Source organism: Phaethon lepturus, unplaced genomic scaffold, assembly GCF_000687285.1.
Source record: "Phaethon lepturus isolate BGI_N335 unplaced genomic scaffold, ASM68728v1 scaffold12654, whole genome shotgun sequence".
NCBI lineage: Eukaryota > Metazoa > Chordata > Aves > Phaethontiformes > Phaethontidae > Phaethon > Phaethon lepturus.
The window spans coordinates 14,888-39,162 of NW_010534063.1; the positions used below are offsets into that span (position 1 = coordinate 14,888).

Here is a 24,275-nt window from a genome sequence, read left to right on the forward strand (position 1 = left end):
ATCTACAGTAAAACATATGATGGGCCTGCTCAGTATCATGCTAAAACAAAATAAATGCCTATTCCGAGAAAGCTGCAGTCTTATTTTGGGTGACAGGCATGGTGTCCTTGAATTCTGTCTATCAAGAAATGTGCCGGAAGTCTTAATTTTGTTCCTGCCAGATGTAGATGGTAGAGAATTGTGTGTATGCTTGTTTTCAGTCAGTTCTGGTTTGCAGTATGGCTTAGTTCTAAACCCTGGTTATTATTACAGAGGGTGTGAAGAAACAATTACTGGAGTGCAGAGTGAAATTCTGGAACTGTCATTTTAATGTATTTGATGATGGTAGCCTCTGATGTAAGGACTCTTCAGTGTGTGCTGGCGGTTCAGGCATGATTGAATGTGATTTTGGTTTACCAGGTTCTAAGAGAATCTCAGATAATTGCCAATCCAGAGCTGGCTCTCGCTGATGAAAGGCTAGTCCCTTCTAATTCTCTTCACGGTTGATTTTCATTTTCTAGTCACTAGGTGGCAAAATACTACCTTTAGATTCATGAGTCCTTTCTTTTAAAAATTATTCCTATCCTTTCAGGAGAAGATCATTTTCTTACCACTCTGGAAAGCAGTAACAACTCCAGTGTAAAATTAAAATATTTGTGTATGTTTTAAAATTTCTAGTAAGAGTAACACTCTGTTTTCCTCTAGTACAATCTCACGTGTTCTGCGATTACACCTTATATATTCCTTTTCTCCTGTTTATGTAAGAATGGAGTTTTCTTTCTCATAAACTGCAAACTGTCGTATTTAGTGGCTGCTTTGCCCCATATTTATCTGACTACCACTACAAGGGTGACAGTAGTTAATGCCATATGCTTAAACCTACCCTAGATGCCATTAGCAAATGTCTTCATTATTTATTGTGATACTTAAGCACTCTGCAGACATTACCAAATTTGTCCTTTCTCCAATTTTAAAAACTATGACCAAGAACAGTTTAATGCTTTGTCCAAAATTGTAAAGAACTCCGAGCCTAAGGCAAATCCCCATCCAGTGACTTAGTTGAGACTGAATTTATCAAAGCTCACTGAGTTCTCTCTGTTTTAAGAAATCATGTTACTTCTGCCCTTATCTTTTTCTGTCCCTGTGCGCTCTTCAAGTTTGTATAACTGCTTACCAACACGTTTGTTGTTTTAGCAATATGTAAACATCTCTAAATGTCAGGAAGTGCACACATTTTAATGGCCCGTCCTCATGACAGCTGTCCACATTTAATTGGGCATCGAGGAGTATAACAAATTTATACACACTTGTGGAATGTCAATAACAATGTCAATAATAATAAAAAAACAATAAACACTATGCTGAAAATGACATTATCATAATGTTGCATTATTAGATGACACCAGTTCAGATGCAGGGCTTCAGCCAGCACCAGATCACCAAAGAAAACAAGAGCAAAGCAAAAGTAAAAGGAATAAGCTGCAAAAAGTTAGGGCGATGAACATTTTTATGTTGCAGTGATACAGACGGCAAAAAGAAATAGTATCTGAAATTTCACATTGGCTTCCCAAATGATGATGGGAAAGGGATATATTTTATGCTATAAAGAAGGCTCTTGGCTTGAGTGCTTTTTTTGTCTGTTATGAGGCTGTTGAAAATTTGAAAGATTAAATGAAATTTTATAGGAATAGCAAAATGGAAATTTTCAAAGGATTACACAGAAATTTACCTTGTGGCCTGTTATCAACACGGTAGAACAGCAGTGATTTTTAACAGTTGTTAGCTGTATTTTCTTGCTTGTATTAGTGTATGAGATATTGTTTTTGAATCACAGATACTACTAAAAACTGTTGTTCTTTTCCAGCTGGGACAGAGAGCTGTTTCAGGCATTGATTGCTGAAAGATCATCTTCTGCCTGTGGATAGACTAGCACAAATCAAAGTCAACATCTGTGCATGGATAATCTTAACCCATTTTCTATTCTGTTACAATAGAAGCATATGCTATCTGCTTCTGTTAGGCATGCATTGAGATAAATGGGATGGTGCAGATCAGAGTAGTGATTCAAACTGCTGTAGTTAGGTAGAAGAATCCTCTAGATGGCAATAGGAAATGAATTGTTGCGTTTGTTTTTCCTACCTATTGCTTCTGTTGCAAACTTCACTTCTACAGAATCCTGCTTTACTTCTTTCCCTGGCTGTTGAGCTGTGTGTGGGGGGGCAACTCTATGGAAACATTCTTCTGCAGCTTCTGTATCTAGTCCCATAAAAAAGCAAACTGTGGTATGTTACAGAGTGTAATGATGGAAATATTATGGACTGGAAATATTTCCTTTTTGAACAGAAATCATTGGGTCACACTGGCTGCATAAATTATTGGTGATGCGTCCTGTGCATTGTTCACATAAGTGATAAACTGCAGAAAAACCTATATTCTTTGTCATGCATATTTACTCTGTCAGAGAAATCAGGCACCCTCCTTTGATAGTATTCTTCTCCAGCAGAATGAGCTGGGGATAGAACTTTTATGCCCTGTTTTGTGTAAGGAAAGGACACTTGTGGACTCGGGCTGTGTGGCAGGCTGAAATTTGGTTTAGTCTCTTTAACAGTATTAGAACTCAGCGAAGTAATTACAGAAGTGGTTTTCTGCTATTCAGAGGACTAGTATAAAGCCAATGCACTACTTACATTTTATTTAAATCCTCAAAAGAGAGCTTATGTGGAACTGAAGTGGTACATACATTACATGTATGGCCATTGCCTGTATAGAGTTGAGTTGTATTTAGAACTACATTTCTTAAAAGACCAACCCTTCCTTAATTTTGAACTACTCCTCTTATTCCTTCTTTCCTGCCCTCCTTTGTGGCTGCATATATTATGCATAAATGTGCATTATTTTACATAGAATATGTATATATTTGCATAATATTACATAAGCACAGGGGCTGTTTTCCCTTAACACCCACTTCAGGCATTCAGCATTTCCATTTCATACCTAACTATTCTATGTGCAGCTCTGTTCATTCCCCAGCCGTTCTATCCACCCACTCAGTCCTCAGACTCAATCCCTGTTCCCTCTGCTCGCTCACTCAACACGCATTCACCTGTTTGTTTTACGTACGCCATATACCCCCTGACTGGAGATAGTTGTAGCAGCTCCATCTGCGTGTTCACCCTTCCTCTGGTCTTTTATACAACGGCCAGACGATGCTGATATGTGTATGGGAGGTGTCGAGAAGGGGAGGGAGCTGAGCTAAGGAGGACCTAGTACATGTATTATATGTATTTATACATACATATACATGTATTTATAGTGGAAGAAAGTATGTGAAGAGGCCTGGAAAAGGCAGTGCAGACCATACTGCACGGGAATGCTGCAGGTCAGGAGATTGTTGGCCCAGGGATAATCTGAGGAACGGGGTTTAGTCTCAGTACTGCCTCTTCTCAGGAGGCTACAGCAGCTTCAGGGCGCAGTGAGCTGCGCACAGCCTCTTCCTTCTCTGCCGCTCTGCCCGAGGAGTGCGCAGGAGGTGGGATTGCAGTGGAGGCTCTGCCAGCTCCCTGCTCCTGGGGGAGAAAAGGAACTCCAGCCTCCTGCCTTCACCAGTGCCAGTCACTGCCTGCGCTTGGGTGAATGCGGAAATATGACCTCACTCCTCTACCTCTCAGGGCTTTTCGTGCTTCTTGGCTCCCTCCCTCTCACTACCAATACATTGCATGTACTCCCCAGTTTGAGTGCCACCTATCTCAAATAGGTTAAACTCCTGACACCATTAATTTTGTAATTCAGTTTTAACCCACCAGCTATAACAGTGTGTTGATGCGTAATTTTTAGTATATTTTAAAATTACCTGTGCATCAGTCAGTTTTGATTATTTATGCAGTTGATCCTGAGCAGCCGTAACTCTGGTTTCACCCACGCTGAATGCTAAATGCAAAGTGCTTTGACACTCAGGAGCTCTAATTTCTCTATCAAGACATCTGTCATCGTTGAAAGGGAAAGTAGTTTTGGCATAAGGCGTTTAGTTGTTGCTTACCTGTTTCAATGAGTCTTACATGTCTAGGCAGAGCTTTATTTAGGAGAAGGTTGGTGGCATAAGCAAGATCATTTTTGTAAAAAAAAAAAAAAAAAACCACACAAAAAGTTTAAACTACAGCAAAGCCATTATATAGCCTAGTTTTTCTTCCCTAGGGACAGGGAAGAAAACACTCTGTAACAGAGTAAAGAAATTTAAGGGCACATGTTTGACAGAGACAGTAGTAATGTTAGTACTACATTATTGTACAAAACATGAAAAAACTTCCTTTATCAGAGGTTTCCCTTTCTCCTGAAGGTACTTTATCTGGTTTTGGTAAGGCTTATAGACTGGTCACTTAAAAAACTGGTAATAAAGATAGAAGACACACTTCAAGGACTGAAAGAATTCATAACTGAAATTAGGTAACTATTGGAATAGACTGATGTGAACCTTGCTTCAGTAGCCACAGGCAAAGTTTAGTTTTAAAAATGTATTTTCTTTTGCAGAGTGCTGAGTACTCTCAGAATAAAGCATACATAGGAAGTGTTTCTTTTGTGATTGAGTTATACTGAATATATGAATGGACAAAGCATGTCTGAACTGATACACTGGATTAGTTTGTAAAGCACTTTCAATTAATGTGATCAGTTGTGGCAGTGAAATAAATACCTGCTTTCTCTGAAATTGTATTATAACCGTATCTAACAAAAGCTGTCAAAAAATCAAAACAAAACAATCTTTGCTTTTGCAGGTATTGCAAATACTGGAAATAGTACCAATTTACTGGACTTTATGTATCAAACAAGACGCTGTTGTAGTTTTTGTAAGGTGTCCATCTTTTTCTTCTATTGCCATTAGAAAAAAAGTATGAATTTTAAAGGGTGGTTATACAGAAGGGTTATGCAAAGCTCCGATTTGCAATGTGTGAGCCTGTTACACTGTCATGGTTTAACCCCAGCCGGCAGCTAAGCACCACGCAGCCGCTCACTCACTCTTCCTCCCACCCCGATGGGATGGGGAGGGGAATTGAAAAAGATACATTTGTGGGTTGAGGTAAAGACAGTTTAATAGGATGGGAAGGGAGGAAAATAATAATGATGATAATATATAAAAGAAGTGAGGCAGGATACAATTGCTCACCACCTACTGACCCATGCCCAGCCAGTTCCCAAGCCGTGGTCACCACCCCTCAGCCAAGTCCCCCCAGTTTATATACTGAACATGATGTTTTATGGTATGGAATATCCCTTTGGCCAGTCTGGGTCAGCTGTCCTGGCTGTGCCCCCTCCCAGCTTCTTGTGCACCTCCCCTCTGGCAGATCATAGGAAGCTGAAAAGTCCTTGAAAGAGTATAAGCACTATAACTACTTAGCAACAACTAAAACATCAGTGTGTTATCAACGTTATTCTCATACTAAATCCAGAACACAACATTATGCCAGCTACTAGGAAGAAAATTAACTCTATCGCAGCTGAAACCAGGACATAGACTTTGTTGGCATGGCAGATTCAGTTCAGCAATATTGAAAAAAAAAGAAGACTAATACAATGCATGCATGTGCATCACTTTTTTGAATAGTGGAGAGATTACATTTAACATCAATAGGTATATTCCCATGGATTTATTCCTGACACAGGGTGGAGTGTCTACTATATACATATGTGTGTGAGCTTTTAACAGATTTCATGTGAATTCAGAGTCCTGATCTGCGCCTCTTGGTGCTTCAGTTAAATTCCTGGATCCTGGTCTGAGTGACACAGCAGGAAACCCAACAAGCTCTCTGTACAAGCTCTTAAGTTGAATCATAGGGAATTTATGGAAGAAGTAGGTGCATTTTCTTTGGACAGACTTCTCTTCCAACATACAGTCACTGAATGTACTTCTTTATATCCAGGTCCTCTAAAAAACCCACTTACTTGAGTAATGTAGCTTTTAAATACAACCTATGTATGGGTAATAGACATACAAAAAATAACTGACAAGTAAGTTAGAGTTGATTTGAAATGCATATTAAAAAACATGATTTGGAACTGTCAGGTCAGGAACTAGTATTGAGCCACTGTTACTGAAAACAGCTTTCCAAGCAGTAACAGTGTGATGCAGTATGAGAAAGGAGCTCTAGCATCCCTTCAAGTAAGCTACACTTAGAGGTGTGCACCAGGATTAGGGAGCTGGGTTCTTGGCTGACTCCCTGCTTCCAGAGGTATTTTTCAGTTTCAGCTGTAACTGAAGGGGCATCTGCTTGGGAGATGTAAGTTGAATTCATTCTACCAGAGCTCTTTGTTGCAGATCCGTACAAATATTTAGGCAATTACTGACTAATCTGTTGACCTCTTGTTTGCATCGTTGTTCTTAACAGTATAATATAAAGTCAGTGTTGTTATAGGAGAAAGGCAGAGAACCTTCTAGGAAAGTCTCCTACCAACAGGGGCTGAGTAACCCTGCAGTGAAGTGTTCTTTGCCCTGCTTTTCCTGTTTGAGAGATTTAGGCATCAAATAACTAGCTCGTTCCTGACCAGCTATATAAGGAGCTGCAATGAAACGCTGCTGTGGTGGGTTGACCTTGGTTGGATGCCAGGTGCCCACCAAGCCGCTCTGTCACTCTCCTTCTCAGCAGGATGGGCAGGAGGGAGAAAATAAGATGGAAAATACTCATGGGTCAGGATAAAGGCAGTTTAATAAAGCAAAAGCAAAGGCTGTGTGCAGAAGCAAAGGAAAACAAAAGATTTATTCTTTACTTCCTGTCAGCAGGCGATGTCCAACCACTTCCCGGAAAGTAAGGCTTCAGTACGTGTAGTGGTTGCTCTTAATAACAAATGTGCTTGCACTTTAATAACAAATGCCCCCCCTTCCTCCTTCTTTCTCTTAGCTTTTATGGCTAAGCAGACGTCATATGGTATGGAACACCCCTGGGTCAATTTGGGTCAACTCTCCTGGCTGTTTCTCCTCCCAAGGTCTTGCCCACCCCCAGTCTACTGCTGAGGGGGCAATGTTAGAGAGGCAGCCTGGATGCTGTGCGAGCATGGCTCAGAGGTAGCTGAAACACTGGTGTGTCATCGACACCTTTCTAGCTACCGATACAAAGCACAGCACTATGAGGGCTGCTACGGGGAAAATTAACTCCATCTCAGCCAGACCCAATACAGGTACTTTCCACCTCAGCTTCTAGTCTGATAACCCTGCACATGATTTTGATATGTAGTTATGTGCTGTGACTCCTTTTTAGAGGCAGTAGATTGAGTCTCACATCTTTTTTCTTTTTTTTTCTTTTTTTTCCCCTCCCCTCAACTGATAAGATCTATATCTGTAACATAACATAACTTTCCTTTTGACAGGTGATCGGAAAGGATGATGTAGCTGTGCCATCCCACCTATACAAGGTAATCCTTGCCAGACGGAGCAGAATGTCTACAGAGCCCTTGCTGCTGGGGGCTTTTGTGGTGCCAAACGATCCCATAAGCTTCAGTCACCAGCTGACTGAGTTCCAAGTAAATATTGAAGATCTGGAAAAAATGTCAGGTTTAGTTTTCTTCCCCCGGGTGGACAAAACCAAAAACATTAAAAATATCTGTGAGGTAGATACCTGTAAACTGATGGGCTTCAAGGAATTTACATTGTACATCACTGCTCGAAAAGTGCAGAGTGCCCGTACGTTGCACCAGTTGGAGAAAGCCATGTCGGAGTTAAGGGAGGCAGGAATTGAGCCTGATGAGTATCTCCTAAAGCTTCACAAGAAGAAGGAAGAAGAACTACTGCAGGAAAAACAAGTAGCAGCTAGAGAGGGAAAAGCTGGCTGAGTACTTGTTCAGGAAGATGTTTGGGGTTTTGTACTTTGAAGGGGGAGCTGAAGGCAAACACAGACAAGGGTGCTATGAATTGTCCTTTTTTGAATTGTGAAAACAATAAAGAAACATTTGGAAGCTGATGGGTTTGGAATAACGTTCATTCTCGTGTAACATGATGCACACACATAGTTTGCTGCAGTACTTAGATGTGGGAAATGAAAATGACCCCTTTCTGGCATGAATAGATTACTGGACCTCCAGAAAAGGCTTTGTGCTATTTTCCAAGCGAGACGTCAGACTTGGGGTTTGTATGGAATCCCTTCTAGGAATATTATAAAAATAGACAGTAGACACCTTGGGTGTATAACTGGAACATGTTTAAATGTAATTCCGCCTGCAAATGTCTTTCAGTATGATGCTGTACAAGCAATGGAGCTTTCTGGGATTTTTAAAAAATAAATTAATGTAGAAATATTTCATTTAGCACTCTTTTATTAGAGACCTGTAAGACATAATCTGAATCGCTTACAGTCTTTATCTTAGTTGTGTTAACCAAACCAGATCGTCTCTTACCTCTCCTGACCTTGTGTGCTTTGGATACTTCAGCATGTCAGTAGCTGTCGACTGTTGTCATTTGCAGCGGACTTCTTCCATTCATGTATAATTCTGCAATTTAAACCAAAAAAACCAACAATAGAAGTAGAGTTTGCACAAGTTGCTACCAGGGTAGATTTAGTCTTCATAAATTAATGCTTAATATTTCACTTCTGCCACTAAGTTTGGATAAATGTGTTTTCTTGCATGGTATTTGATTTGAGAAGTAAGCACTGCTTGCTTTCTGTTAGTGGTAGTTACTCACTGGCTTTTTTCCCAGCATCAGTCTTTGGTCTATACACTTCACAACAAAACTTCTACGTGAAAGCAGAACATTGACTAAAAATGCATTTCCAGTTCTGTTTCAGCAGCAACTGAAGTTGCTCAGATTTGCATCTGCTTGGGAGATTTAATGAAATTATTTTTTTATTAGCTTTATAATTTATTTGTGTATACATCTTGAATTTCAGATGTAAACTAGTGTGACGTGTATCTTCTTACATTTTTCATCTGGAAAGAAAGAGTGGAAACTGGAAATATTTAAAATTATTTTTTTTAAGAAACTACATAAATTTGGAGTTGTGCCATAAAAACACCTTCAGTAGTTTTAACGTGAGAGTTAATAGTTTCTGAGAAGGGTCATGTAGTGCCAGGCTGAACTGGGCTGTTTATTCAGAAAGGATGAATCAGGAGCATTACTTGGATGTTGTGAATCATCGGCTGGATGTTCTAAAAACTCTACAGTTTCCTTCGTCTCAGTCAGTTGCAGTATCCAAAAGTAGATCACTGTATAAAGCAGTGATAGTTCCCGTGACACTTCTGTGTTTGCCAAGAACACATTTACAAAATCCAGATGTTTAAAACCAGAGAAACGTGACTAGCTAAGGACATCATAAAAGCTTACTGGCCACATAAATTAGAGAGAAATCAGGTGAAATCCTGACAAAATGTTTGTTCGTTTCAATTTTAGCCCAGAATTTTGGTTGTTAATCCTATTAAATGTAACAAAACCAGTAAACGGAAAGCAAGTAGCCACCTCTCCCTTTACAGAACATGGGAGATGTCAGTGTATGTTGCCTGGAATAACAAAGTGTCGGATACTTGATGTGCCTCTTGATGGTCTTGCGTGTTCTTCATTAGAGTCCAAGGAGCCTTTTGGCGCTGCAGTGGTGTCACCTTTTGGAAAAGGTACCTGGTCATTGCTCTTTGCATTGTCTTTCTCTTTTGCCCATTACTTGAATTATTTATCTTTTCTAATTCAGCCTTCCACCTTCCTTTTCCTCTTGATCCTTTCAGCTGAGAGGTTACAGATCTCTCCTGCAGTGCTCGCAAGCCCCTTCTACAGACAGCTGAAACAAATCTCAGTGCTACAGATAACGTGTCCATCCGTAGCAAAGAACCTGTGTTGGGAGAGCAGCAGTTGTGTGCAAGGAGCTCCAGGTATCTTCCCTTCTTCCCTTTCTGCTGGTAGCTTGCCATTACGACAACAGCAGAAGTGCCGAGTGTGACTCTTGTGGAGCTTGCTATGGAGACCAGCTGCTCCCTAACTCAGTACCTCCTCGGGCCTTACGTGCCCCCCTGAATTCCTGCAAGTCCTAGTTACCATAATTTTCATGTCTCATGGCTTTACGGCATAGACTAGATTCCCTGTGGCATTTTCAGCTCTGTTTGAGCGTGGTTGGTGTTCCTCGGCTCCCCTTGGAAGGTGGCAGCAGGTGGTGAATGGTGAGACCACTTCCAGCGCTGGACAGTGCCAAAGAGTGCGTTCACCTGCTTGTCTTCTGCTGGCTTCTTCATCTGAAGTAACTGTGGAGTCCAACATATAGCCAAAAAAAGTGCTTTCTTTACAACAGGAAATATAAGACGAGTAATAGCAAGGGGGTGAGGCTTTACACACTTGTTCGAGTCACCTCTGTAAGTAATTGCTTCAAGATCCTTCGTGAGAGCTGTGCTCCTGTCCGTGTCCGTGTCATTCCTTGCTGCACGCTTAATCACTTCCCTGCGTGCAACCGTAGTGATGATACGAACCTCTGTGATGCAGCTAAGCAGCAGGAGTCCTGGAAACGGAAAAGTCTGTCCCTTGTTCCTCAACTGTTGCAGTATGTTTGTTTTTAAAGCTAAATAACTGAATGGCGAGGGAAGTTGACAGCTAGGCGGTCCACAGCCTGATACGGTGATTTTCTGGTACTCGCTTGACTGTCTACTCTTGATCATTGCTGCTGGTCTTGAATCGGGGTGCAGGTGATGGTAAATAGGAGGCAGGGAAGGGAACGCAGGGGAGAGCTGCCGCTGTGCTCAACGCCGGCCCCGCTCGGTGCACTGGTGGGATTTGGCCTTTTGAGGGCAGACTGTTTCCGCGGTGTCAGCCAAAAATGATGGGGATATGAATCAAGTGTCTCTGGCCTGTAATAACTGTCTTTCTGGTTGTGATACTAAGATACCCCTTTAAAATGAATTGTTGTTTCGAGTGTTATGTTGACAGCAGTGCAGTATGAAGCTAATGATTTTTCCTAGATAAGGGTTTTGACAATAAAGTTTGAAAGTGCCTTTAGATTTACCACCCAAGTTGTGTATCTGCTCCTGAGACAATTTTGACTCCAGCTTCTGCATGAATCTCATGCTAGGTGAGGTTTTAACCCTGCGCTGATATCTAGCAATGCTATTGCTTTGCATCGGTCAACACAACTTACGGGAGGGAATTTAAAGTTCTGCGTTGAATTTTTGTGTGGTTGGTTCACTCCAGAGCACCTTTTTGCCATTTTCAGTTTGTCGTGTAGTAGTAAAGATGGGTGTTGTTAGCTAGTTGTGCTAAGTGCTGCACTAACCTGCGAAGAAACAAGTCTCTTGTCCTGAAAAAGCAACACCTGTTAGATAGGACCAACAACAGCTGGAAGGGGAGAAGACACACACCCAGAAATTTGAGGATTTCTTTCATCAAAGGACTTCAGAGGTGCTGCAACACCCAGCTTTGAGTGTCCGTCCTGTTACTCGAATCCTCTCCCTGACAGAGACATGCAGATGTCCTATAAAGTAAATGGAGGCAAGTAGGTAACAAAACCCAGGATTTGCAGAAGCTGCTAATCTGGCCAGCAGTGATTGCTGGAGATGGGCACTGGGTTTCTCTGGGGGTTTTCAGTCATGAGCCTTTTTTTGGAATTGGCTAGACAAGCTAGACCTCTGTCATGGAAAACCATTAAATAGAGAAACCTTTCAACAGGGAAGAGTGGCTGGAGAGCTGCCCGGCGGAAAAGGACCTGGGGGTGCTGGTTGACAGCCGGCGGAACATGAGCCAGCAGTGTGCCCAGGTGGCCAAGAAGGCCAACAGCGTCCTGGCCTGTATCAGGAATAGTGTGGCCAGCAGGAGCAGGGAAGTGATTGTGCCCCTGTACTCGGCACTGGTGAGGCTGCACCTCGAATCCTGTGTTCAGTTTTGGGCCTCTCACTACAAGAAGGATGTTGAGGTGCTGGAGCGTGTGCAGAGAAGGGCAACGAAGCTGGTGAGGGGTCTGGAGCACAAGTCTGATGAGGAGCGGCTGAGGGAACTGGGGTTGTTTAGTCTGGAGAAGAGGAGGCTGAGGGGAGCCCTCATCGCTCTCTACAACTACCTGAAAGGGGGTTGTGGCGACGAGGGTGTTGGTCTCTTCTCCCAAGTAACTAGTGATAGGACAAGAGGAAATGGCCTCAAGTTGCACCAGGGGAGGTTTAGATTGGATATTAGGAAAAATTTCTTCACCGAGAGGGTGGTCAAACATTGGAACAGGCTGCCCAGGAAAGGGGTTGAGACACCATCCCTGGAGGCATTTAAAGGACATGTAGACATGGCAATTAGGGACATGGTTTAGTGGTGGACTTGGCAGTGTTAGGTTAGCAGTTGGACTTGATCTTAAAAGTCTTTTCCAAGCTAAATGTTTATATGATTCTGCCAGTATACCACTTGGTTTAGCGAGACGTCCAAGCAGACATGCTTTCACAACCACCTTTGATTTGGACTTAAAGCCACTGTTCTTTCTACTGGAAACTTCCAGTTTGTACAAACCCTACCAAACTGGCCAGCTAGGGCCGTGCTGTCCCCAAGGTTGCTCACCAGAGAGGCAGCTCTGTCAGCCCCAGAGGATTTGAAGAAGGTCTCCTGCATGCCAGGTGCCCTCGTCATCTGTGCTGGTGGGTGGAATGGGCTGTTGAAACACAGTAGCCTGGCTTCACCTTTTTTTTGGTGGGAGGTCTCCACGGTGAAGGAGGTCCAAAGATGCATCCCAGGTAGGGACAGACAGGTGGGTAAACTAGAGCTGCTTGAAGATGGGATGGCAGAGGAACAGGGAGAGTGTTTTTTGGTGTCAGTTTGCAGAGAAGTGGGCACCCCTGTAGTGCCTGGGTCTCTTTCTGTGTTTAACCTGTGCCAGCCTGTGTGAAGAAAACTGCAAACCCTCCCGTGCCCATCCTGGCGCCGTGTGCTCGTTGTCCGGCAGTGAAGTTGTGGAGGAATGATATATAAACCCCAAAGTGCTCTTGCTAATAACCGGGCTCAGTGGGGAAGTGAGGAGCAATTTTGCTGTTATTTTTGAGTTGTCTTCTCCTGCAGTCACACAGGAAAAGCTTTTCTCACTATGCAGCAAAGGAAATCTAGGGAATTTGTAGAAAAGAAAATGTTCCTTTTTTTTTTATTGAAGTCCATCTAATCAGCTCCACCTACGCAGTGGTGGTATAGCCGGTTCTCAACACGCTTCCTAATAGCTGTCTGCCGGTGCAATTAATGGCTTGTCTGCTTTTGCCATAGCTTGGAGGAAAAGACCGTACAAGGGCTTTGAGTATTTGCTTAAAATATCTGAAGTGTCTGTGTAGATGCTCTGGGATGGATCCTCGTTGCTGGCTACGAACAACCCCCACTTTCCTGTGTTGTAAAATATTACAGAGCAACTGGCCTTTTCCATCGTGCCCTTCCAACAGGGCAGGTTTCCCACCTGCTGTGTGAAAAATTAACAGCTGTGGCAACATAATATTCCCAAAATACTCGCTTCCAAGAGCTGACTGTGAGGGTTTTGATGTTGGTTTGAGAGGTACGATGGCTGGCATCCCGGCTTCCCTGCCGGTGCGTTCGGCAGAGATGCAGAAAACAGCTCGGGAACAAAGTGGTTCCAACTCTGCGTAAGAGGCGGCGTGGAGGTATTTAGTAGATCATAGAAGTAAATTTGGTTTGTGTCAAGAATAACTATTTCCCAAGACAACAAAGACCAGTGCAAGTTTTCCCTAGCAGCTCTCAGCCTCTGATGGGGCAGGGCTTGGCATCGAGCAGGCTGGAGCTGGGGAGGGAATGGCAGCAACCGCCGAGCTGCTGGTGCTCAACAGTCTTAAGTCCTGTCCCATCTTTTCATGGATGCGTCCATCTGGAGGAAGACCAGCCCGTCCCCTTCCATCCTCCTTTTTCTCCCATGCATTGTGAAAAACAGGCGTTCCTCACCCCACGGCTGTTTTGTGACCCAGCTGATGCTCTTGGGGCTGCAGTGCCTCCAAAAGTGGGGTGGCCATGCCCAACTACCTGGGGAGCCACAATGGGCCACAAAGTGTGGTGAGATGAAACCATAGCTGGATTAGACAGCCTGGCTGTAAAAGTGGGCTTCAGCTTGGATTTGATTACCAGAGTGTCGTAAGATGCAAGGTAAGCTAAAAATAAAGCGTGTGAACGCAAGGCGAGAAAGCTGCCCTAACTGATGGCAGTGCTAGAGGGGAGGATGCCAAATCATGTCCCTCAGCCACCACTGGGTCCCTTGGGTTGGACTTGAGCTGCTTCAGTGGCAGCTGACGGACCTTCTGCAGAACATCAGCCCTGGGAGTTGTGTGGGTAGGGTTATCACCCTGTGCCTGTGCATGTATGTATGTATGCTGGTCCCAAAAGGAGATGGGCAGGAGACATAAGGCTTGCTGCGAGCACTGCGTCTGTGATACGCACAGTCTGTTTCCTTTCATCGTGTCTGCCTTCATTTTTCAGTCTCCTCCAGCTCTGGGTATTGAGGCTTCAGCCTTTGCCCCTCTTTATCTTATCTACACCTCCACAAGCTGAATTTCATCATCTGCCAGGAGACACCACTTCTTCTGAGAAGAATGGAAAGGGAGAGAACTGCTTATTACTTCGGGACATGGCATCGCACCTAACTGAGCTCACCTCAAGCAGCAGCTGGAGCTCCAGAAAAAGGTGCTGACATTCACCTAACTTGATCTAGCTTCATCTTGAAGATAGGAATATTGGTATTCCTACTGCTATAGTGTCACTGACTGCGTTGCTATATTATTAGCGTATCAGACCAACTGTCCTTTTCAGTTAAGGGAAATCTCGTCAGAGGATCCAGCAGTGCACACTTAGAGCTCAGGACCTCATGGCAAGAGACGTGCCGGTGTCGGGGCCGCCTTCCCCACCGCCACCCCCTGCCCAAGGGGACTTTGGAGCCCTGCAAATACCTGCCAGGCTTCAAGGACAAATAGAGGGATTGCTTTAGTGTATCTTAGCCCAGGTGACCATGTCCTAACCTTTCCTTCTTGCTTTGTCGCAGGCATCCTGTAAGGTCAAGCACGTGTAACAGGGAAAAGCTGTGCAGGAGCAGCGAAAGGTTGCGGCGAAATGTCCCCATCCTCCCTTGCCCCAGCTCCAGTCTTCAGGTGTTTCAGTGTGTGTGGAGACCGTGGGTGGGAATGCAAAATGTATGTTCACGTGGAGTTAGGATCAGCGTGTGGCTGTGTGGGAGAAGGAGTTTTGGCTCCAGGGTTGTGTTTTCATTACATGAGATTTGTGCTGTAGCGAGTAGGAGATTTCAGGAAAGAATCGGTGTTCCTGCCGTCAGGATAAGTCCCCTCGGTAGCGGAGCGGCACCCTCGCCTGTCCTGAGCCCTTGCCAAGAGTTAGGTGCCCAAGGCAGGCCACGTCCTTCTTGCGAAAGCTGTGTCTGTGAAAAGCAGAGGCGCTTGCTACAGACTCTGGAGGCCAATATTCGAACACCCCTGCCCCCGGGTTCCACCAGGGTTTGAACTCCCGGTTCCCACTCCCGGGGGGGACACATTTGCCATGGGGGTGCAGGAAGAAGTGGGATGTGAACTCTCCCGCTAACGCGTTTCTACGGTCCCTAAAGTGCTCAGAAGCTTTGTCTCTGGTTGGGCCAACGAGGACGGATGCAGGGCTCGCTGCACAGCTTACCGGTGGTGCGAGGTGCGAGTCTCTGCCCCGCTGAGGCTCTACGTGCCGTGAAGAAGTGGGTGAGGCTGTGCAGGAGCATCTTTGGGGGCTCCCACAGAGCAGCACCCCCGGGACTGCAAGCATGAATGGGAGCCCCAGGGAGGTCCGGGAGTTCCCATGGCCGTGGGAGTCCTGGATTAAAACCAGGGATGCTCCCATTACACGTGCTACGACTTCAGGGACCTGAAGATTAAGCCAGGTGATTTTTTTTTTAATGCAAGGTGTGCTAAGCACATAAAATAGCAAGTCCAGCCATTCCCATGCTCTTTTGCGTGCCGAACTCTCCCCTGAGCATGACCTTCCTCACCCCCACGGCCCTCCTCATCCTGATGGCCCTCCTCATCCTGATGGCCCTCCTCAGCCCCACAGCCCTCCTCAGCCCCACATACTCTTTCAAAGCAGCAACTTGGCTTTGTTCTCGCTCCTTTGTACTCCTCCGTAGGAAGCTGCCATCACCAAAGCGAGCGTGTTGCTCTTACTAATAGCAAAGTAATCAATTTTGAATCACTGTATACATTAGTAATGGCCATGTAATTCTAGTGCAAATTAGGTTTGGGCAGGCTGCGAAGCCTGAGACATCTCGTCTTCCTGAGCAGAGCTTGGATTTACTGTCCTCCGGGGAAGGCCACGGCGAAACGCCCCCCTACCCCCCTCGCAAATCCTCCCTTGATTGGATACAGTATGGTCGTCTGATTAAAATTGTGCAGTGGTTCAGAAAATGATTTTCAGCCAGTGCTTCACAGTAAATTACTTCCCCCCCCACCCCCCGACAACGCTTTTTTACCTCAAGTGCAGCTGGACACTGAAATGAGAAGCTCAAGAAAAGCAAGATGCCAGCGAGGCGAAGACGGAGAGGGGTCAGGGGAGCACCCAGCAGTGGTGACACCCTGCCACAGGCCGTCCCCGGTGAGCAGACGTGCATCTCCCACGAGCCCAAAGCCTGGCACCCACTCCCCTGGTGATGCCGCCCACTTAACACCCAGATCCCTTTTCCCACCGAGTCTGGCCCGTGGCAAGGTTTGCCGGTACCGTGGGTAGGTGAGGAGCATCTCCTGTGGGCATGTATCCGGGTACCCACTGCTGTACCCCCGCGTGGGGTGTCCCCTTCCCGACGTGCCTTGTCTGTGCCTGTCAAAAAAATGGGAGGAGCAGAGCGTGCGTCCCTCTCGCCGCCCGCCCCTCCGCCCGCGGCGGGGAAAGCCCCAGAGCTCCATGCCCACCAGCGCCGGCCACGCAGCGTTTTCCGGTCCCGGGTGTTAGAACCACCCACTTCACGCTGAACGGTCACTGAAGGAAATGCACAATTTTTCCTCCATCCATGGAATGGGGTCTCCTGTTTTCCACGTGAGTATCCCAATGACACCTGGAGACCCATCTGTCCCTAATGCCCGATGCTGCACTAGCTCGCTCATCCAAGACACTGCTGATGCTCTTCTGCACGGGGAGAGCTGCCCGCTCCCCTCCGCCCTGCCGCAAGGGCTTGGCAGGGAAGGATGCGGCTTCCAAGACGAGTCCAAGATGAATCTCCTGTTTCTCAGGTTGCTCAAGGGAGGCTCAGGAGGTGCCCCACCCTGCCAGAGTTTCTAAAACAACATCTTAAGCATCTCCTTGCAGGAAGGTGTCTTTGGCTGTGGCTCCAGCGATGGTGATACTGTCCCAATTTCAGCATGTTCAAGCCTCGAGGAGGAGTGAGACTTAAGCACGCAGCAGTCAGCCCTTCCTGGTGGCCTTTCATGGACCTCGGGCCCACCTAATCGGTGCCCATCTTGTGCACTGGGTGTTGGCCGGGGTCTCCAGGCATTGGTCAGTGGGCACATCTGGACTGAGTCTCCCTTCGAGCAGCTCCCACCCCACGGCACGGGGCTGTGTCTGTGCAAGGAGGTAGGATAAGGAATTACAAACAAAAAGATAAATCCTGTGTAAATGCTGCAGCAAACACGTGCCTCAGAAGGAGTGGTTGGGGGTGGGGAAAAGGGGAATGGGATTATTTCAGTTCGAGCTGGATAATTGATTGACTGTGTGCTCACATGTCAAGGTGTCTATGGGTCACCTGAGGTGTCTTTCAACAAGTGGTATGCCATTGCTTATAGGTGGTCATACACTGAGTTGAAGGTCTGAATTTATCTTTTTTTTGTTTTTCTGGAGGGACTGTGGCAGCCTGGGGGAGTGGACAATAAGTGGTAAACCAGCTTTCTGTGCACTGTATTTAGGGTGTATGTTTGCGTTCAAATAAATGTAGATCTGAGTTCCTCCCTTTTGAGGGGGAAAAAAAAAAGAAAAGCTAACTAGAAGTCTGTCGATGGCAATGAGCCACCTGACTCTTTAACAACGCTGGAAGGAGAAGAAAATTTGCACCTGGTGCAAAAGAGTGGAGAATCTTTGTCACACCCGATCCCAACGTCCCCCCTTTGCTGCAGCACGGGCTCTCCTCACTGCCTATTTGCTCCATGAGAAGTGGGTTGTGTGGGGAGGGAAGGGCTGTTTATTACGTTGAGAAAATACGTTTCACAGCATATTGGCACCGAGGCTGGAAAGGAGCAGCTCGGTTTGGCCGCTCCCTCTCCCGGTCCCCGCAGGACTGTTCCTCGCGGGGATGATTGGTGCCTTTGTCCGTCCAGCTTGAAATGCCACGTTTCCTGCTGCAATTAGAAGGAGCTTTTATCCACGGGATGTATGTGTGTGCGTCTGAGGGGGTGTTTTCATTCCCTCCAGGTGAATGTTTCAGTAAGCAGCATCCAACACATAACACAAATACTTGAAAAGAAACATTTTACTATTACTAAAGACTGTTATTGCAGCTTTCACAACCTTTCAGAGATCCCTGGGAACTTGAAAGAAGGAGTGGGCTTATAAAAGGCAGCGTGATCTTGTTCTTAAGCTGGGGCACAGGAGAGAGGTGGTTCAGTGTGCTCAGTTCTCAAAAGGAGCTGCTCTTGCACTTGTGGGGCTTGCCAACGCCAGCCTGCTGGGACCCAACAGCAGTGGTTGCTCAGCCCCTCCTGAGACCACCTCCAGGCAGCTGGCAGCAAAGGTCCACCACATTTTGGTGGAAAGAGAGATGGAAAGGGCTCGTGCCGCAGGTGAAATACTCCATGGCAATACACCAGCTCTGCGCCCTGCTCTGAGGGTGCTGAGCATCCCTTCCCTGGAGGGGGTTGAGGCCAGGCAGTGGGGCCGAGCTGGGAAGAGGGCTGGAGAACCTCCTTCTGGGGTCTCCAAGGCAGCAGGAACCATACTAGGAAAATGCATGGTCCAAGGCTAGGGCTTGGGTATGGGGCTAGCAGCACCCAGCCTGTGCAACATTTGCCACAGTTTCTGTTGTAGACTTGGCCCATGCCATCTAGCACTCTTCTGTACGATGCCAGGACATGGGTAGGGTGATGACATGGGCCCAGGACATTTCTCCTTGAGAAATCTGGATAAAAGCAGCCAGTTTGGGGGGGAAGAGACACATTACTGCAATTGTTTGTAATAACCAGGCCTCACACTATTTAATTTACTACTACAGATGTATCTAAACATGCCTTGAAGGTCATAAAAGAACAGTCCTGCTCAAGGATTTTCATCCTAAATATGTCCCTCTGGTTCTGATTTGACAATGTATCTGCAAACATAGGATGAAGTTTTCAGTTCTATTAGCTATTGAGTAGACCCACTCCTTATAATGGAGCAGAGTACAGCTCCAAATGAGTCAACACAGCAGAAAAGAGGCCTTGATGATGACATGTAAGTTCACAGGGTTATGTGTTTGCTTCCTGCATCTTGTGTATGCATGAGAAGATGAGGTTCCTACCCAAAAACCTTAAGTTTTCAGGTATGATCCCACAAACCCTTATTCACACAAGTAGTCTCAGCTACTTCAGAGGAGGCTCGTCATAAAAAGGAAATTTGCCTCTCTAGAGTTGAGGAGGTAGAAAACAAAAACATTGAGTCAGTCACAGTGTACCACCTATATAATTTAGGGTATACATTTAACAATATAAACACTAATATATTGGGCTTGGCATCCAAGACATTCAAAATTAGAGCCCTAATATTAGATCTCTTCAGCTATATTTGGGATGCAAAAAGCCCTGAGGCATCAGGATACAGAAGGAGATACCCAACTTTAGTTTTTTTACCTTAAGGACATTATCTGGGATGAAAGCTCAGTATTCTGTGAAAGAGAGGTCTGAGAAAGTGCTCTTGTTTTTACAGTTACTGTACTCCAGGCTGCTACCATTCTTTGGGCGTTTGCACATTTAAGCACATTTGACAGGGTCAAGTAGGTGTGCACTGATGGTCAGTTGTGCTGGGTCCTTGGCCCACCTTACCTTCTTCATGGGTTTTGTCTCCATCTCTGGCCAATAGTGCTATCTCTCTCCCAAGCTAGTTTTTAACTGCTGGCATCATCCTGGTTTTGGCCCCTGTTAGTGCTGGCTTTAGCAGGGACTACTAAGCAGGAGTGTAGGAACGGAGCAGGATCAACATGTGGAGCCCCAGCTCAGGATGTTGTCTTGATATTTGAGTCCCCAGAGCTCTCATCATCAAACATCTAATGTCAAGATGTTGTCTTGCCAATAAAATGTCGTTATCTTCTTCTGCTGTGTCATATGTCGCAGGGTTGCCTGAACAGCCTGTTTCTTGGCAATGATTTGGCCATTACTCCTGCTCATCTGTGGCCTTTCCATAGCGTCAGCTGCATCATGAAGTCAGAAACCATGTACAGCCAACATCTATTCTGTGTTTGGGTTAGATGCTGTTGGGCAAGCGGGGAAGAGGTGCAGTTGCTGTAGGAGTGTCTGTGCTGCTGCAGGACTTGGCGTGAGGACAGTGCTGCATCCTCTGCTCGGTGATCCCCAGCTCAGTAAAAAACAAAATTTAAAGCCTCCCAGAAGTCTTAAAAGCCAGCTGGTACACTGAGATAAATATCCCACTTTATCTGACTTTCAGGAGGCACCCCGGGAGATCAGGTCCTCACTCTCCTACCTCAGACACAAAATAATTAGAAGGCCACCTTACGTGGACTGCATTAGTTTGTCATTGGTCTTAGTGATGACGGAGACTGAAGTGGTTCTGCTCTTGACCTGATACTTGTTTTAATATATGCTTACAACTTAATTTTAAACACTGACATAGGAAAATCCTGCCCTTGATTTTCAAAAGAAAGTCAAAGAAAAAGAGAATGAGGAAGAACATAATGAGCAAGGAAGTTCATGAGGAGGACTCACGACAAAGGGTGCAGATATCATGGGTCTACCAGCATTTGTAACTCTCTTGCTTTATAGCCACCTCACTTCAGAGCACAGGAAGGAAGCTCAAAACTCAAAACAAAATACTTTGTGTACAGATGAGCATCATTTCTAAATCACTGTTATTCCACGTTACCCGACGTGTACATATGTGTCCTACTACATGTTTCCTCACACCATGGGGATGTGTGTTGCTGTTTCACTTTTGGGGTGACTTTGCACAGGTCTCAAACAAGGCACCAGGCAATGGCCCAGGACGCTTGTGGCTTGCAGGTAGTCCCCCTCCCACTTTTCCCTCTACCTTACCATTTTTCATGTACTTTTTCCATTTTCACTCTCATTTCACTTGTTCCTCCCTCGTTCTGGCACTGCCTTTGTCATGCAGCTCACAAGGTTTTGTCCAATTCAGACAGGACTGATCTGCAGGGAAAAATGACTAGATTTTGAATATACAAAAGATAAAGCATGAAACCCAACATGTTAGTAAGGGGCAAGCTTTAATTACCTAGCCATTATTGGATTACTCCAGAGTAGAGGAAATATGACTAATGCTATGTCTGTGCTTCTGGCATACGGCTGCTGTCAAATTCAATAACAACTTATTAAACATCACAGAGGTGTGACTAAAGAAAATGATGAGCAGAATGTGGAAAATAGCAATCATGGTCCTATTGTGTGTGCTATGAATTTCTAATCTGGGAGGGTGGGGAACGTCTGTGGCGGAAGAGCAGGAAGAAATTGCCGTATTTTGCCATCAAAGAAAATCAAAGTTAGGCTTCAGGGAAAGCCATCCTAACTATGGAGTGATGGGTGATCCTCTGGCCCAGATGACCCCGGGGTGCTGCTGAGTCTTCTCTCATGGCCGTCCTGGCTTGATCCCTGCTTCAAGCACAGCTTATTCCCTTTATGGGAGGCAGTGGTTGACTGAAAAACTCAGGAATGGTCCTGACTGGGAAGACCAGAGTGTGGGTCTCTCCTCCTCTGTGTGGCCATCACTACAGGATGATGGTCTCGGTTTCCATCTCTCTGGCCTAGGTGTGGTGCATCTTGGGCATCCCGACTCCAACTCCAGAGCTGGACATGGAGAAAGTCTGACCCTTGGCATACCCACAACCTGTAGGAGGGCTGGAATAGAGGAGCTGTTGGTTGGAGTCTTTTCCTCCTGCCTAGAAACTCCAGTCTCCTATCTGACAACCCCCCAGGGTACCCAGTGCCAAAATATGCCCATCCTGCACAGGCTGCACGGTGGCTTCCTGGTGGTGTTTTGGAGAGCAGGAGCTGTACTTCCATCATGCAAGAGAATGTAAAATGTCTGAAGATGTCCAATGTGAGATCCAAGCTCCAGGAGAGGCAGGAATTCAGGTACACGTCTTCTGCCTGGTGCCTGCTACCAGCTGATGACCCCTGCTGGCTCCCCTGCCAGCTTTCTGGCTTCACCCTTCAGAGGTGCGTCTCCTGCCGCTGAAGGCACAGGGAGGTCCCCGATTTAGGCAGTCTGCACCATCCTGGCACAGCAAGGCACCTCGTATTTTTGCTGTCACTGTGCGCATGTTAATCACTTAGGCAGGTCATCCGAATTGAGCCTGCAACCTCCTGAATCAAACTCTTCTGAGATGCACTTTTTTTTAGGAGTCAGCACCGAAGACTGCTGTGGAGTCAGCGCCTGCTATGAAACATGCAATTATCTCCTCGGAAGAGGTATAATTGTAGAGCCAAACTTGCTGCTGATGTAAGAACTGCCAAAACTGTGGTGACCCCATCGGGCCCGTGCCAGCCCATGCCGGCGGCAGTCAGCCCCGTTCTCCCCGTGTCTCCCCTTGCGGTACTGCCTCTGTCTTTAAAGCAAAGACATAATCAACAAGTGTTTTCCCATTTTCATGTGTTAAACAATGAGAATAGCAAACACAGAGGATTTACATCACTTCTCCTTCCAATACCTAATACCAGTATCTTCCTCCTGAACGAGTTTTTAACAGCTGTGTTGTTTCTAAATGTGGCACAGCACCATTAGCAGCTTTCCAAAACAACTGTATTGCTTTTAAGTAGAGCATTACAGGGCTGAGCACCATTTCTTTCAGGGATGCAATTAGGTAGGTGACGGAGCGTGATGCCTGGTCAGGTGATTGATCAAGTGCTGGTCACCTACTGCCCCGTATTAATAGAACGATCAATGGCAACAATGCAAGTTTACTAAAAGAAATGGAAATGAAGGATCTGAACGGGGTGCTCGTTGGGTTTAACAAGCATTGCTGTGTGCTAACGAAGCCCTGTGAGAGAGAAGATCAAAGCTTGAGTTTAGCTTGGTTACCTGCTTACCCCACCTCTGCTGCAGAGCTGCATCACCTGAACCTGCTAGGTACAGGGACCTCGCAGGAGAGAGCACGAGGTTGTCCTGGTGGGCTGTCTAGCCTGGATCCTCTGCAGGCTCTTCCAGGGAGGGAGGAAACCCTGACCTCTGCTGAACAAGCCACACTGAACTCAATTTATAATTAATAGAGAGACGTGTAAGCGTTGAGTCCTTTACACCACCATTTTAGGGTTGGATGAGTAGCATTTTATACTCCATCGTCTCTGGTGGCAAGATTTCTCTGTAAGCAATGCTGCAAACTCTATTTATGATGTGCAGGGAGGTTCTGCTCATCACATACTCTTTGTGGACTTCTTAGACAAGACTGCAAGTTTGTAGCACACCTGTAATGCAGGTTAAATTTGGAAGGCAAATGATAGACACAACTTCTGAAGGTCGAATGTGGAGTCAATGAAATCCAGAAGTCCTGGCACCATTGTGCAGGCTTAGCCACTTGATTAAACTATGGCACTGATTTTTTTTCCTTCTTTTCCTGTTGTAATGCTATTATTGCCTGCTTAATAAACTGCACATATTAATGATCCATGAACATAATCTAGAGAAATAAAATTAATCAGGAATTTCAATCTCTTGAAACTTTAACCAAAAACCTAAAAGCAAAACCTTAAAGACACAAATTTCAACATTACCAAAGCTCTCAAAGCCATAACTCAGCTGGTGTCTGATCCGTAGGTGCCCCAAGGGTCTAAGTTTCTTTTGGTCTACATTTATCCCATCCTTCTGAGTTTATATTGCTCTAGCCTGTCAAAAAAAAATCTATATAGCGAAATACCATAATTTAGATAGTTTAATGAGCAGCAGCACAAGTGATCTGAAACTCTCCTCATCAGCATATGGATGACTGAGAAGTGAAGAAGCCCATCAAGTCCCTCTTTTGCTGCATTATCAGTGCTGATCAGTGACAGTTCACACCAAAGGAGCCTGGTGGTGAGCTGTAAAGCTGTTGTAAAAGATCCAAGAATCAGAAAATAACCCCAAATTCCTTTCAGCTAAACCCAGGTAATGCATTACACCCTGCTGTAAGGATTAAGTACATTGGCTGAATCATTATGTCAACTGCATGAGGTTTAATAAGGCCAAG

At 45.5% G+C, this 24,275-nt stretch overlaps 1 protein-coding gene across 1 annotated transcript in view; it reads left to right on the forward strand.

The window, feature by feature from the left end:
- The window catches only part of EXOG (endo/exonuclease (5'-3'), endonuclease G-like), a gene marked incomplete at its 5' end in the record, with an annotated part of 21,598 nt that extends 13,667 nt beyond the window's left edge, over positions 1 to 7,931 (forward strand). The window contains one exon of the mRNA XM_010285406.1: positions 7,333 to 7,931. Coding sequence (XP_010283708.1) covers positions 7,333 to 7,794 — 462 coding nt within the window. The remainder of the gene's footprint in view (positions 1 to 7,332) is intronic.
- Positions 7,932 to 24,275: the final 16,344 nt, after the last annotated feature.